At 38.1% G+C, this 15,635-nt stretch overlaps 1 protein-coding gene across 1 annotated transcript in view; it reads right to left on the bottom strand.

The window, feature by feature from the left end:
* The window catches only part of LOC149068997 (uncharacterized), a 98,529-nt gene that overhangs the window by 33,339 nt on the left and 49,555 nt on the right, over positions 1–15,635 (bottom strand). Inside the window, exon 2 of the mRNA XM_089250691.1 lies at positions 5,779–6,072. Coding sequence (XP_089106817.1) covers positions 5,779–6,072 — 294 coding nt within the window. The remainder of the gene's footprint in view (positions 1–5,778; positions 6,073–15,635) is intronic.

The raw sequence follows: 15,635 nt of genomic DNA, 5'->3' as shown, positions 1-15,635 counted from the left end.
AGCATCTAGTTGCGGCCCTACGCAAACTTCCTTGTCTAAACGCAACTAAATCTCTCCTCCGCAGCCGTTTCATGGCATTCCAATAAGCGTGATAATCGGGATTGATTGCTGAGGAACCACCAAAACCATTTCTAATTCAGTTCAGTTCCATTCAACTGCTGAAAAGCTGGTGGTGAAACTTCTGCAAGTACGCGTGACAATAATTTTTTCTTTTTGTCTTCGCATGTTCCGGAATAATGGACGTCGAGAATGTGTACCTCTATTTGGGAAACGTTATAGATCAATGTCGAAAGGAAACATGTCCAATTTCTTTCGAAGCGGAAAAAAAATATATATGGGCATATACATATCGTTTCTGTTCAACCAATAACAGGCATTAGCGTGCTCCGGCGCAATTCAAAATCAGCATAATTACCACGAAAAAGGCAGGTATATTATACCGAGAACCATTCACTGTTCCTCCAGCGATATAAAGTCAGTGACACGGAATATGAGTGGGTATCCTGGTATCAAACTTCATACGATTTTCTCACTCGTCGACCTGTTGTAGGCAAGTACCACACAGGAGCATTAGCATATAAAATACTCTCTCTCTCTCACCGGTAAATATCGATGAGTCCCAATTTATACGAGCACGCTATTCGTCGCGTGCTGGTATCTGATTGATTATACTGTACATGGGAAAATGTAGGTTCGGAGAACAGATGGAATGATTCACTCCTCGTTTCTATGCTCATTTGAGCAGCCAAAAGAAAATGGTGAACTTCCTGAGAAAATTCGTGTTCTGGAAATTACTCGAGTGAGTTCGGTCCTACATTTTTCTGTGATCGCGTGACGTCCTTATTGTCTTTCTACGAGTTCAAATCGCTCAATTATACCTGAATATTCATGAGATTAAGGTAAAGTACATTCGGAATTTTCCGTTTTCTAACGAAATCGACCGTAATTTTCGGATGATTAGTCAAGGATTATTGATTTCCGAGAAGAATATTTATACTTTGACAGAAATCTTTTATACAGTATTCCTAGCGAAATCTGTTTGATCATTTACCTGGCTTTCTCTTACCGAGAAAAAATTTTTCCTGACTTCCCTGAGACCGAAACTCCAAAATTTCCTAAACTTTCTGTGACCGAAACTCAAAAATTTCCCTGACAAAAACTCAGAATTTCCCCATTTCCTAACCAAAACACAAAAATTTCTCTTTCTGTGACAAAAGCTCAAAACTTTCACAGACTTCCTCTGACAGAAACTCAAAAATTTCCTCTACTCAGAAGATTTCTACTTTTCCTAACCCAAACTCAAAAATTTTTCATTGACAAAAAAAACTCAAAAAATTTCTGACTTTTCTTTGACTGAAAATCAAAAATTTCCCTGGCCAAAACTCAATTATTTTAATTGATCGAAACACAAAATCTCCCCTAAAAAACAAAAATTTCGCTGACTTTCTCGGACCAAAACTCAAAAATTTCATTGACTTTCCCTGACCAAAAAAACTCAGAAATTTCATTAACTTCCTCTGAGAAAAACTCAAAAATTCCCTGTACCAAAATTAAAAATTTCCGCTTTCCCTTTCCAAAAAAAAAAAAAAAATCAATTTCTCTGACTTTCCCTGAAAAAAATCAAAATTTTCCCTGATTTTCCCTGACCAAAATTTAAAAAGAAGGAATAGACTCCAAAAGAAAGAAATATAATTTAAAATCTTAACGTTTTCCAAATCGTTTTAGAGTTTCATTTCTTTCCCTTCACAAAATTTTTCCCCGACTTTTACGAAATATTTTCATATTTCTTTCACTTTTTTTCAAACATTTTACATTTACGCATAATGACTTTCCCTAACCATTTCTCCTTTCCCTGGACCTTCTCTGATTTTCCCTGACTTCCCGAGGAGCCCTATCATATAGCTGCAGGAGATGCCTCAATCCGCGTATCAATGTACCGCTACCTGGCACTCGAAACTCGCAGGACAGTACATGCATGTGCATGAACTAATCAATTTTCGATTTAAAATTTTTCAAAATTTAAAAAATTTATCTACCGTTACTTATTGGTAAATATTGCGAAATAAACAGCATTGAGAGATGTTTCAAATCAGAATGGTACCGAAGCGAACCGTAATTTCCTGAATATAATCCTCAGACGCAAATTTCGTTACTCTCTTTCAAGAAAATAATCCGCCTTAGATAATTTCATTCATATAACCGGGATATTCGGTTACTCGGATAATACAGTCGAATCCCGTTATAACGAACGCGAAAAGACCGGAGGAATCACTTCGTTAAAACGAAATTTCGTTATAAAGGAATTACAGGTTACCTAGCATTGTTCCTATGTAAACTTATTTGGGGGATTAGAAAAGTGTTCACTAAAACGGGAATTTCGCTATAACGGTATTCGTTAAAACGGGATTCGACTGTAATTCAATTGCTGTTTAACATCGTTAAGTATAGTTTGTATATTCCAAACTGATGAAGGATCTCAGTATTAATAAAGCGTCTAGAATGAATCAGACATCAAAATCAAATGAAAATTATGTTGAATTACAACGATATCACAATACCTAAGATTTCCACTTTTCATTGTGAAAGATAGCGTCCTCTATGGGCTCGACAGAGAACAAAAAATAAAATATTTAAATGTACGTACAGAGAAGCCACAACTTAGATACTTCTTCGAGGCCAGAGCCGATTCTCAAGTTCAAATCTTATTTTGGCAACATATCTGCCTTTGATTCGAACTGTTTTATCCATTAATATTATTATTATGTATATAAAGGTTGATGTGCGTTAACAGTTTTCGCGTGAATCGTAATAGTAACTCCTTACCTGATGGGTTTTTTTAATTTTTTCTGCTGCACAGAAAATGTCAGGTTTGTATATATATGATTTTTCGCATTATATTCATATGGGCTATAACTTGCTATAACTGACAATTACAGAAAATCATGCTCAATTTTTTAAAATCTTAAGATTCTGATTCACTTATTACCTTCCGTAGTATTCCCACTTTCATAGTATGATGATAATTTTGTAACCTTGTATGAGCTCATGGTGATATTTATTCCCAATATGTATTACCTTCATAGTAATGTTCATGTGCATTCCCAACAGTATAAAAAAGGGAAATGTTTATGTAATGCAGATAAATATATGACAGTACAGTAATTCAAATGTGATTGCCCAGCACTGTCAACGGAGGTAGTCACTGTCTCTGTTTGATTATCCCCGTCGCAGTGAAGGCTCTGTGTGTTTTCTGTGTGTGTGTGTGTATTTTGCATATTCCGTAAAACGAAAGGGAAACAAAGCTGCCTAGCAATATGGACGGAGGCTTTGTTTCTTCCGTTTCCCGTCACAGTGGAGTATTTTTTTTTTTTTTTTTTTTTTGTATACATTGTGTATTTAGACCATTCTCAAACCTCTCCCACTTCAACATGCTAACTACTTCTTTCTCGCCCACAAGTCTTTTCCACACTTCTTTCGAAATGCCAGGCTGTGGTGTCCGGCCCTTATGTGCCACTGGGCGATACACGTGTAATTTTCCCCCTAGTCATTGGGTTCAGCTACCCATTTCAGTCAAATGCCTTGTACGTTGCATCGATTTGATGGCTGTCTTCATGGGTAGAACGACGCGAGTGATTCGATACTTGCGAGCATGGGGCAAGGGGAGTCACCGCTATAAATCTTTGCTAATTTTTTCCGACACAACTCTGCCTCTTTTGAGGTAACGGAAGTAAGGTGCTTTGCATCAGTCCGGGGTTGTGAGCGGTCCTATCTATCTATCTATCTATTACCTTCTGTTGATTTTTTTTTTTTTTTCAAAAGCTCTAATTTGAATTTTTTTGCATGGAATATAAATGATCTGGTTTTAGATGATGTAACTGAACTAGATTATTTATCTATGTAATTAGTAGATTGCAAGATCATGTATCTGGATAGATATATAGATAGAACCGCTCACAAAACCCCTGACTGATGATGCATCTGGATATTATTATTACTGTTGCACGAAGCCATAGCGTTTGTGCAAATTTAGTTGAAATTTTTACTTTTCTTTAGCGCCCTTTGAGGACAAAGTTACGAAAACCCTTTCAAGTGGGTTAGACTGTATTTAGTATTTTTACATAAAATACATGTCGAAAAGAATTTATCAATTTAATATCAGTTTTATTTGACATTGCAGATGCTGTGATCACAATTCAGAGGCATTTATATGTTTGTTGTTGTTTTTTGTTTCGCAATTAATCACATTTTTCTCATTTATTCATAATTTGCTCTTGCATAAAATAATGCATCAAATTCATGTCATATTGCAATTGATGTCATTACAATACAGAGATGGTGTGTGTCATGTCTTCATTATAACTTTTTCTTTGACGTTCTTGATTATGGTTATATGACTGATGACGGTTCAACAGTACCTGTACTGCCGAATGAAATTGTTTACACAAAAATTTTGTCATGAACTCTAATCTTTTATTGATTCAAACATCTCTGATTAGTGTCTCTCGATTATGTAAAAATTTTATAATGTTTGGGGTTTTTGGGTAGCAAATCATCAGCTACTTCCCTTAAGACATTTCCCCCTTGTTTTTCGACTGCGTTGTGTTTTATCTCGATGAGCATTCATTACGCGAAGATTTGTAAACAATACTCTCCTGGCTCGTTCATTCCCTACACACACATGCACAAACTTGTCCTTTTCCTTCACATACTGTGATCTGTAATTCGCCAGACAGCCTGCAAAGGCTGGGCAGCGACGGAAACGTTCAATTCTGGTCTGAGATGTCGAAAAGTACACAAATTAAATAAAAATGCGGTTAGTATACTATACTCTTTCATCTTCTAACGAGGGAAGAACGAATTAATTCTTCATATAATCTCTTGTTGGGGGTCAAAAATTGTGCCGTAGTTAGTGATTGTGCGACTGGTAATTTTTGTATAATCTATTTGCGAGGCACCACTCACGTTTATTTACTAGAAAAAGTTTGATTCAGCGTGTTTGATCTGTACTCCTCTCTCTCTCTCTCTCGCGATACAAATCTTTTGCTACGATAAATTCCACAAGAATGATATATTTTTAAGAGATTTTGAAAACTGCAACGATATTTTTTTGATATATATTCCGTTCAAAATCACCTTTAATATACTTTTAAATACCTCAGCAGTATTTGTGCTTTCGAGGGTATCTGATAGCATCGATATTTTGCACTATCTACCCTTTAAGCGGCGCAGAATAAATCACTAAACCCCCTTCAAAACGCCATATTTTTTTAAAAATTAAATAGACTCTTCCGTTTTTCAGCCGGTGCAAACTAAGAGGTTTTAGGAAATGTGTTACACTGATAAATCATCTACACAAAATATCTGGGCCTGTCAATGCTAAGATAAGAAGCCTTTAAGGAGGCGAGATATCTCGTCGATGCCGCTCAGAGGATTAAAAGGGCTAATAAAGTTTCCCGTGAAGCTATTTCTACATTATACACAAAAGTGGTGTGCGGAAACTACTTTAAAAGGTGAAACAATTTACTGAATTTTATTCGCCAACTAATCAATTGCAATTTTTTGCTTCGAATAAACATTCATAAATGCATTTTATGGTGGTACTGAAAACGCCAATTCAGAAAAGATGCAGACAACCGCATAAATTTGGCGGTGCCTGATGATAATTCAGCCTCTCGATATAACGATAGCATCTCTGCAACGATATTTTTTCTTGGTCCGCAGAGTATCGTTATATGGAGGTTTCAATGTATTTTAGTTTGTTTTGTTTTTCCCCCTTACCAGAGCAGCTGGATAGAAAGGTGAAGCGGGCTCGAGGCTGGCGTAAGGCGACGCTGTCATGCCCTGGTCGACGACGGGAGCACTGGATGGAGCGTAGCCGCCGGGAGCACCGCCGTAGAAGCCTGTCGAAACGGCCGCCAGGCGGGTCGAGAGCAGCCTCTGTGCGTCGTAGGACGAAGCGGTTGACGATTGAACGGCCTCTGGAGAGCCGCATGATTTCTCGTAGGACGACGCCGCCGACGACGAGGACGATGACCCCTGGGGAGTTGAACTTTGGCCCGGTCCCACAACGAACTGCAAAATATAACATATAGTAAAAAATATCATCAACTTTTTTATATAAACCATCGAAAATTAGTTCAATTCATGGTCATACAGTGTTCGCCGAAGTGATTCACTGATAAAAAATTAAGTTTTTACTCCTCCGAATTTCATTGAGGAGTGAAAAGACTCCTTAACAGGGCCGTAACTGGGGGAAAGGAGGGGGAGGGTAACTGCCCCGGGTGGCAAAATGTGGGTGGCAAATTTTAGGTAAGAACAAACACCATCGTTATAAAATTACCGAATTTCAAAGTTGTGGGGGAGGCGAAAATCTTAGTTACTGCCCTGCTCCTTAATATTCGAATACTCCGAAAATATCAGTTTCGAATGTTCCGAACAAACAAACATTTTTTTTAATGAAACTAAATCAGTTCATGAATATGGAAGAGGAAAATGATGAAAGAAAATCGATTTCAGCATCAATAGATCAAACGTATCATGTATGCAATTAGTGCACAATATTACAGACATGACCGCCCAGAGACACCATCTTGGGGTGGTTTGGGCTCTTTCCCAAACGGATGGACGGTCTAGAAGAGATCGGACCCAATTATGAGGAAAAAAAAACAATTTTACCCCAAGGAGCATGTTATATATACCGCAATACAAATTCTCACACAATTATTGTTACGCGTTACTATCAGTACATGCATATAACCATTGGCGTACGCAAAAAAGGAGGTTTTGGGGTTCTAACCCCCCCCCCCCTTAAGAAAATTCTGAGTACGCCTATGTATATTACAAATCTTATATTAAAATTTATATACATTGTATACGTATATTACCTGTAAGATACGATGTCCCACGTACACCCCCCAAACCAATATACACCGCATATTGCTGATGAGGATATTTGTGTGTAGTATATTGCTTCCAGGGCCGCAACTAGGGAGGAGCAGGCGGGTCTTGTGCCCCGGGCGCTGGATGAAAAAAAACGGGGGGGGGGGTGTGCCGAATGCACCATTTAACTGATTCCTCTACATTGCATGTGGGCGCCAAGATGCGTTTGTTCTTGCCCCGGCTGGAAAAGTACAGCTCGTATGCATTACAAAATTAAATTAATATTATTTCCTCATCTATATCTACAGTTTGGAGCTTGGTAGCCCCAGTGGTCGATAAGATACTCGCCTAAAGTACCAAAGAATGTTTAGAGGTGTCGCGAGTTCGGTACCCGGCTCGTCCTTGTCTTTCCTGACATAGAGGTAGAACAGAAACTGTGACATGACCACGGAAAAATATTGCTACCGTAGGGAGTCCAACATCGAGAGGTTAGGGCATCAACCTCTCAGCGAGTATAAAAACAGGGCTGCGGTTCGGAATCGGCAATAAGTTGGTAGGTCCCGGTCTCCAACTTATCCCTCGTGTGCAGGAAATGACCGTGGTGAATCAAAAATGATCAAATATCTACATTTTGCGTACACTTTCTATTGTTGTGAAACACATATTACAAAATCGCACAAATACAAATACAATGCCACAACAGGCAAAATGCCCAACGAGGTGGCTAAAAAAAGCTGCCCGTAACAAATATGGGTGTCATTTATTTCTAAAATGCAACAACCCCCAAAATTGAAAATGCAATCACAAAAACAAAGACTACATATACATGATAAAATATAATGCAATGCCCATAAAGAATGCTTATGGTTGTCTTATTCTAAGTATGAATAGAGCTTCTCGACGTATCGGGGATATGATCGAAATGATCGAAATTTTCAATGGGATGTACCAGGATATGCGGTCAATCGAGTACAAAAATGTACACAAAGTAATATGATGTGGGGGAAAAAATTGTGTCCGACTCAGTTAATCGAATCAAAACCCAGCTAGCATTCACCAGAGAGAGAGAGAGAGAGAGAGCAGCGCGTTATAACACACTACAACCGGCATCTTCAATCCGTTGCTCGCGAGCACCACGATGCTCCCTCCCTAAAGCACCCAGAGTGCGCGATGCACGTGTCCGATTTTGTGCTCGCGAGCACTTGACCAATGTCCCAAGTACAACACCTTGTACAAATTGCATTGAGGGATTGAAATCATCCTGATTCCATGCACTTGTATGTCAAACTCGCCGCAAGGGTGCTCTTCTTTTGATGTTGGGTACAGGCAGTGCTCGCGACTAAAAAAAAAAGTTGAAGACCTCTGTGCGATGAAAAGTTTCTTTTCATCGCCCCCAAAATCAATATAACTCATAGAATCCTATGCTAAATCTAAAGCATCCACCGGCCCCGTGGAAACTTACATCGCCCCCCGTGGACGATATTGTCCACTTCGGCAAACACTGCACCATAACAACAAACACACGCGTGCGAAAAATCACAACACAGATCACTGTCCCTCCCCCCGCGGGTGTGCCTGCCATATTTTCGGCTCCGTTTATCCGCCGTAGTCTTGTATAATATCCCGCTCGACGTGGTTCGGCATCTCGTAGTGCTAGTCTTCGCAATCCTCAAGCGAATGTACAATATTACAATCGGCCCCGGTTAATTTGATGTCAACGATACCAGCACATAATATCCGATTAAGCGGGAGTATTCGATTACGCGGGGAAACAATTATTAATTGCTGAAGTATCTCAATATTAATAAAAATTCAGACATCACAATGAAAAGGATATTGAATTACAACGAGATCGCGAGCAATACTTAAGATTTTTGCTTTTCCTTCGAGGAAGCTAGCGTCCTCTGTGGGTTCAACCGAGAACAAAAATAAAATATTTGAATGTACTGAAGCCATAAAACTTTTACTTCTTCGAGACCAGTACCTACTCTCAAGTGTGTCTTGTTTTTGCAACATATTTACTATAAATTTAATGTGTTGTATCCAATAAATATATATACATATATATATAAATTATTTGGTAATATCTTCCGGTTTGGATATCATCATTATACGATGTTTATAATGGAAGGAATCGAGAAGCTGTCCATTCTCTTAGATAAAAAACAACTATAATCATTAGTTTTATTTCAGTGTGTATTTGTTTCCTCGTGACCCAATTGCCTTTATGTTGTGTTTCTGTTATATTCCGCATCTTTTTATGGGAGTCTTTTTTTTTTTAGACAATTTGATCATTTTTGTCGCACCACAGTCATTTTCTGCACACGAGGGATAATTTTAGACCGGGACCTACAATTTATTTGCGATTCCGAACGGTAGGCTTATTTTTTTTTATACTCGTCGTGACGTTAGTGCGCTAACCCCTTGATGGTGGGGGCTCCGTGGTAGCAATACATTTTCTGCGGTCATGTCGCCGTTTCTGTTGTACCCCTGTGTCAGGAAATTTTTGTGACAAGCACGAACCGGGTATCGAACTCGCGACCGATCTAAACATCCTTTGATACATCAGGCGAGTATCTTATCGACCTCTGGGCTACCGCGCCCTTCACACAATTCCTCGAGCATTTTATCTGCTGTTTCATTTGTATTTGCATAATTTTTTTTAAATCACACCCACTTTAAAGGAATAATAAATTTTAATTTTGTTTGTTTTTGTAAAAGGTTATTATATATATATATATATAACACAGCTGTAAAATACATTTTTTTTTCTTTTTTAATTTATATAACTTTTCTTCGAAAAAATATATTTTTGAAATTTCAGTTTTTGATTCGCCGGTTATAAAAATCAGCCGCTTAATAAAACCAAAATCGTGAGGATCAACGAGATTTTAATAAGTTGAGGACATTGTATGAGTATTCTAAAAAAAATTTTCAAGAATTTAAAGCTAGATTACGTGCAAAAAAGGAGCCATCTATGCAAGATATATATATATTATATATATTAACCATAGTTTCCCAACCTTTTTCGCCCCATCGCCCCCAACGCAATCTAACCCATTGTATCCTATGTTACACCTGTAGCTTCTACCGCCCCCCTGGAACATTCCATCGCCCCACGTTGGGAATCACTGGTTTAAAATACAGTCACAATTTTTTTTGATAAGAGATTCACACGGATTGGTTAAATTCAGGTTTTTAACCACTCTATATTGATCTCTTATCCAAAAATTGTGACTACAGTTTAAACCATGTCGGTGAGTACGGCTCTTTTTCTACATATATGTCACACACTAAATATCGTTTCACATACACTAGTTTTTCTACAACTGCGGTCACAAAATTATTCTGAAACTTTTCTCTCAGTAATTTTCGGGATCCTAGATATAGATTTCGCGTGGTCAATTTTTTATTTTCCCTTTGATATCTGCCACACGCCGTCATCATTACAACTGGTCATCTAGTTTTCTAGTTTATCGAATGTCAAATTGCCACGGCGGGACTTATGAGTGAAATGACACCGGGCACAGCAAAATATTGAGGACCATAAAACTGGTTAATTGCATATCACATTTCGACTTTAACTGCTTAACAAATGGTTTGGAATCCTACCGATCTATAGACTGGTCATATGAAAAATATGTGTCTTGCAAACAGGGGGCCGTTCAAGTATTATGTAAGCACATTTTTAGCCATTTTTGACCCCCCCCCCCCCCCGCCAGCAAAATTTCGTCAGCAGCTTAGAATATTTCATATCTTCAAAAATGGGTGGTTGATGACGTAAGCAACCTTCAAACCCCCCCCCTCACCCCCCCCCTTGTCATCAAAAGTCAGCAAATCCGAAACCCCCCCCCCCTCGATACTGACGTAATACTTGAATGACCTCTAGACACACTCACATGGACAAGAATCTAACCCCTCCCCCCCTTGAATGTGGACTTGATTTTTGACCGGACCCTACAAGTTGGCAATCTACACTGGCACTACACTTGGCACTATGGCAATCTACATACATTGCTTTTCAAGAAGCATTATTGATGAAAAGATTGAAAAATATGTAAAGCTGATAACTGGGCTCCAGGATACGGCAATGGCAGCCTCTCCGGTGGGGGGAAGAAGCATCATCTTAATAGCAATATAAGTTCTCGCAAACAGCCCCCCCCCCCCACCAATGAATTTAAACCACCAGCCATCCCAATTCAGATTCATAGTGTTTACGATAGTTATTTTTTTTTGCGCATTATGTTATCTCGTTAACGTGAGGCACCTGGCCCTAAGACGGCCCTGTGTGCAGGATTCCCTGTCGGGCAGGGGCCTTCTTAGCTTTTTACCGCCTGAACTAAAATTCGATTTGATTTCCTTAATTTTTTCAAGTTATATATATATATATACATACATACTTACCCGATCTTTTAGTTTAGAGATATCAACCATAAAATTCATGAGAAAAAAATTTATTGTATGTTTTCTGGGCTTGCCCATGTCCATAATAACATTAAAATTATATTAAAAAACAAAAGAGAATTAAATCATATTCTTCCTTAAAAGTAGATGATTTAAAAAATTCAAAGCTGAAATGAATGAAACTTTTGTTTTGTAAATTAAGTTTGGAATCTAACACTTTCAGGGGAAAAAAATTCAATGTAATAGAGAAAAAAATTCTTTTTCTAATTATTAAAACCGATTTAGAACGATCACAGTATATAAGATTTTTTCATTGCGAAAAAATAGCGCTCTCTATGGGCTAAACAGGAAAATAAAATCAGATAATTAAATTTAAGTACTGTACTGAAAATAACTTAGATAGGTTGAGGCCACCGCCCACTTTCAAGACTAGATTTTTTCCAAGTCTTAATTCGACAATAACATATTTGCTATTAATTTCAAATATGTTATCCAATAAAAATAGTTTGTATATAGTGGTTGATGTATATTAACAGTGTTGAGCTTTAATTTGCAAAGCAAGCGTCAGTTTTCAGTCAAACATTAATATTTAATGCTAACTAAACAAGCGTTATTGAATTAATGTTTCATAGGTCTGGTTTAGAAAGGATGGAAAAATAGTTTCACATGGGAGGGACAGAGTATAGAAATTGTTAAAGGTATATCTATATATATATCTGGGTACAATTTTTTCCGCTACATTTCGAAAAAACAGTAATCGCACTATAGCTAAGGCCAAAATTGCTACCGGAAAATAATCCAAATCCGCTAATGCATCTATACCCTTCTATACGCCTTCAAACTCTTTGATTCCATGGTGAGCTCCGTCGTAACTTACGTTTCTCCGAACTTGACAAGTGCAGGTCTCTGCTGGCTCAATAGTCATTTGCCTGAAGCGGCTTGGCGAATATTTGTCAAGAACAGAATACTCTCTTCGGGTTGTGACTGTTGGCGGTGTATGGCAAGATAGATTGGGCAGGATGACGACCAGCCAACATTTGACGATCATTGCGGATGGAACGTATTGGGCCAGCCATTATACGAGTGTGACAGAGAGCCATGGTTTTAACAAAGTCCTGCCTTGAGAATGTCATGAAGTGCTTCTCGAAATAGGATAAAGAAAGCGATACTTTGCAAATTCATCACTAAAGCTGGGAATAGTGATATATGCTCAGAGCAGAGTCTATCACCTCTTTAATCCAAAAGTTGCTTTCACGAACTCTAAAAACTTTTTTATTCTAGAAATTTCCTTCTCATTATATTTATCGGAACTCTAAAAATAAGTTTTTGAAATATACAATCAAATTTTTTGAATTCTCCACTATACTAGCTTTTTCTACATAATTTTAGAACCAGGACTTTGTAATTTCCGGATTTTGACAATTTTTTTCTCTCATACTAACACTTACTGACTTTCATTAAATACACCTCTAGGCTGTTTACCAACCCGTCTATATTCCTATCATCAACCCGTATGTTGATGGCAGGAATACAGGCGGGCTGGGGCATATTGGCAAAAATTTGATTCTGATCTGAGTTCTGTTCCGAAGCTATTAAAAAAGCCAAACAAGTCAGAGGGGACCCTCTTAACAAAACTTGCAGGCGCAAGACATCCTTTTACCATCAACAACAGACTTATTTGTTTTAAATTGATTATACTCCCCTACATTACTTCACGCAGCTTCTGCTATGCTAGAAATACAAAAAAAAACTGCTCTTGATTCTAAAACACGACTCCCTGAACTTTTACAAGGTTCCTCTGGTTCATCAGAAATCAGCATATACGCAGAGATACCATTGATTGCAAACATTCTTATGTATAAAACTCTCTCGGAAACTGGTATGATTCTCTTGTGAACTCTGACTATGAATATCGTGAAAATCTCCAATTATGCTTTTAGACTTAAAAATTTCTTTGAGATGTCCAGACTCAATGTTATATACTTTGGCATGTACTTGTATTATTTGGCTAATTCTCTTCATTCTGGTACTAGCAGTCACCATATATGTCATCATAAATATACTTCATGTAACCACACATATTACCTATTTACCCTCAAGTAAAATATTGCTCATCACATTATATATATCCAGCACTCTCTTTACTTACATTATATTCATATAGTATCATATTGTCACATCAATTGTCATCAACGCATGCTATCCTAGGGGAGAGGGGACTCTTAACTTATGGGTCACAGGGGCTCCCCCCTGAGATGGGTCGTACAAATCTGGCGTGCGACCCAGATATTTTTAAGGACCTCTTGAGAATTTGAAATTGATGGAAAAACAACACGATTCTATGGAATTGATAAAAATCATTCAAAAACTGATGAAAAATTAATCTAAAATTAACGAGAGAAATAATTGCAGAATGAATAAAAATCCCGAATTCATGGGTGAGATAATTCAAGAACTAACGAAAATTTCGAATTCATGGGTGAGGTAATTCCAGAATTTAAAAAAATTCAGAATTCAAGTGAGAGATATAAAAAAAAAATTCGGAATTGTCAAAATTCGGAATACGTGAGAGAGATAATTACAGAACTAATGAAAATTCAGTATTTATGAAAGAAACAATTTCTCTCTCAGAATTAATGAAAGCTTTCAATAATATGGGACCTTCTATTTGATTCAGTGACCCTTAGCTCAGGCCCTGTTTGAATCCATGCACTGGTTTAGTTAATCTCTCAAAATAAATATTTTGTCAATCAGAAATGCTTATAATAAGAGTTTTTAAATTAAAAATAGACCGAGAGATGGGTCACTAAGTTGATAATGTTGTCGATTTTTCGTCACGGCTTAAAAAAGTTAACAAACCCTGTGTTATCTATTAGTTCCTGTAGGGGTGGCCGATAACTCCCGTGGTAAAGATGTTTCCCCAGCCACATTTATTTTCAAATATTTTCACCATCTCAGAGATGGTGTGAGATGACTCTTAAGTTGCCGTCATCCCTGAACTCCCATATTAACCAAGGCTTCAATGCACTACTGCATTTAATTGGCAAATCGGTAATGGAGGGGGGTATGAGCTATTGTAGTCATCTACGGCTCCCCGATATACGAATGAAGTTTGAAGTGGGAAAAATTGCTGAACTTATATTCAGTTAAGCGGGAAAGGGTTAAAGTTAACATTGTCTTTATGGGAGGAATTTCGGTTCCGGAGGATTTTATCCGAGTAAGCAGGGCATCCGTTACCCGATTAAGCCGGGCTGGCTAAATATTGTAGAGGGGCCGCAGAAACTGACTAACCGACCAAGCCCGGCCCAGCACGTTGCACTCGGCGGACGCATCTGAATCCGGCGATGGAATGACCGATGGGTGACACTAAACGCAAAAAAAACAATCCTGAAAGGTATGTGACTTATCTTCGGGAGGGGGCGTAGACCATATATATATATATATATAGGATAAGGACAAAAAAGAGAAACAGAAATGGGGACGAGGGCCCATTTACCGAGTATAAAACGGTATAAAAACCTACTCTCGGTGAAGAGCTCTTATATATTATATGGACTGTATTGGTGAGGCGGGAGATCGAGAGTATTGGTGAAAAAAAATCGACTTCTCTCTCTCTCTCTCTCTCTCCCTATCAATAGTGTTGTTTGTCGGGACTTGGCCAAATGGTGGGAGGGGTGTGGATATATCCGAAGACAGGCCGTATCTGGATCCGACGTTGGATACCGAAAAGCATGAAGATTGATTATGGTGCAACTGGGACGTGAAACAGAGTCACACAGAAAGAGTCGATAGCACCACACACGGCACTCACTCTCTCACACACACACACAAAAAGAGAGAGATGCACGCTTTTCCTCCGTAGAGACCAATGTATAAAAAAAAAATGTATAGGCACGATTGTGTGTAGGGCGTAAAAAGCCGGGGGAAAAATGTCCCTCGGGGTATTTTTTTTTTATTTTTAGGGGAAAAAATAGGAATACTAAAATACACTAAAAAATACAAACTTCTCTCTCCCACCCTACTCAATGGATACGATTATTTTTATCCGGATGAAAGACCGATTTTTCTAGGTTTTTCAGGCTGAGGGTGGAAGAAAGCGGGGGCGGGGGGGAGGGGAAATACAAATATTTATTTTTATCACTGATATATATTTGTGTTTTCAGGAAACTATCTAAGATGGTTTGCATCATGAGTGTACAACAAACTCTGGCCCGCGGGCCGATTCCTCAATTTCGGGAATTCTGTCCGGCCAGTAAAAAGCAATTCTAAAAATATTCAATTACTGTAATACATTTGTATACAATGGCGGAAAAAATTATAGGACCTGGTGAAAAATGACGATCGTGAAAAAA

Source organism: Pholcus phalangioides, unplaced genomic scaffold, assembly GCF_987345545.1.
Source record: "Pholcus phalangioides strain wild (caught in Gottingen) unplaced genomic scaffold, Ppha-v1.0 ptg000024l_1, whole genome shotgun sequence".
Classification (NCBI taxonomy): domain Eukaryota; kingdom Metazoa; phylum Arthropoda; class Arachnida; order Araneae; family Pholcidae; genus Pholcus; species Pholcus phalangioides.
This window is presented reverse-complemented; position numbering and strand designations above follow the sequence as displayed.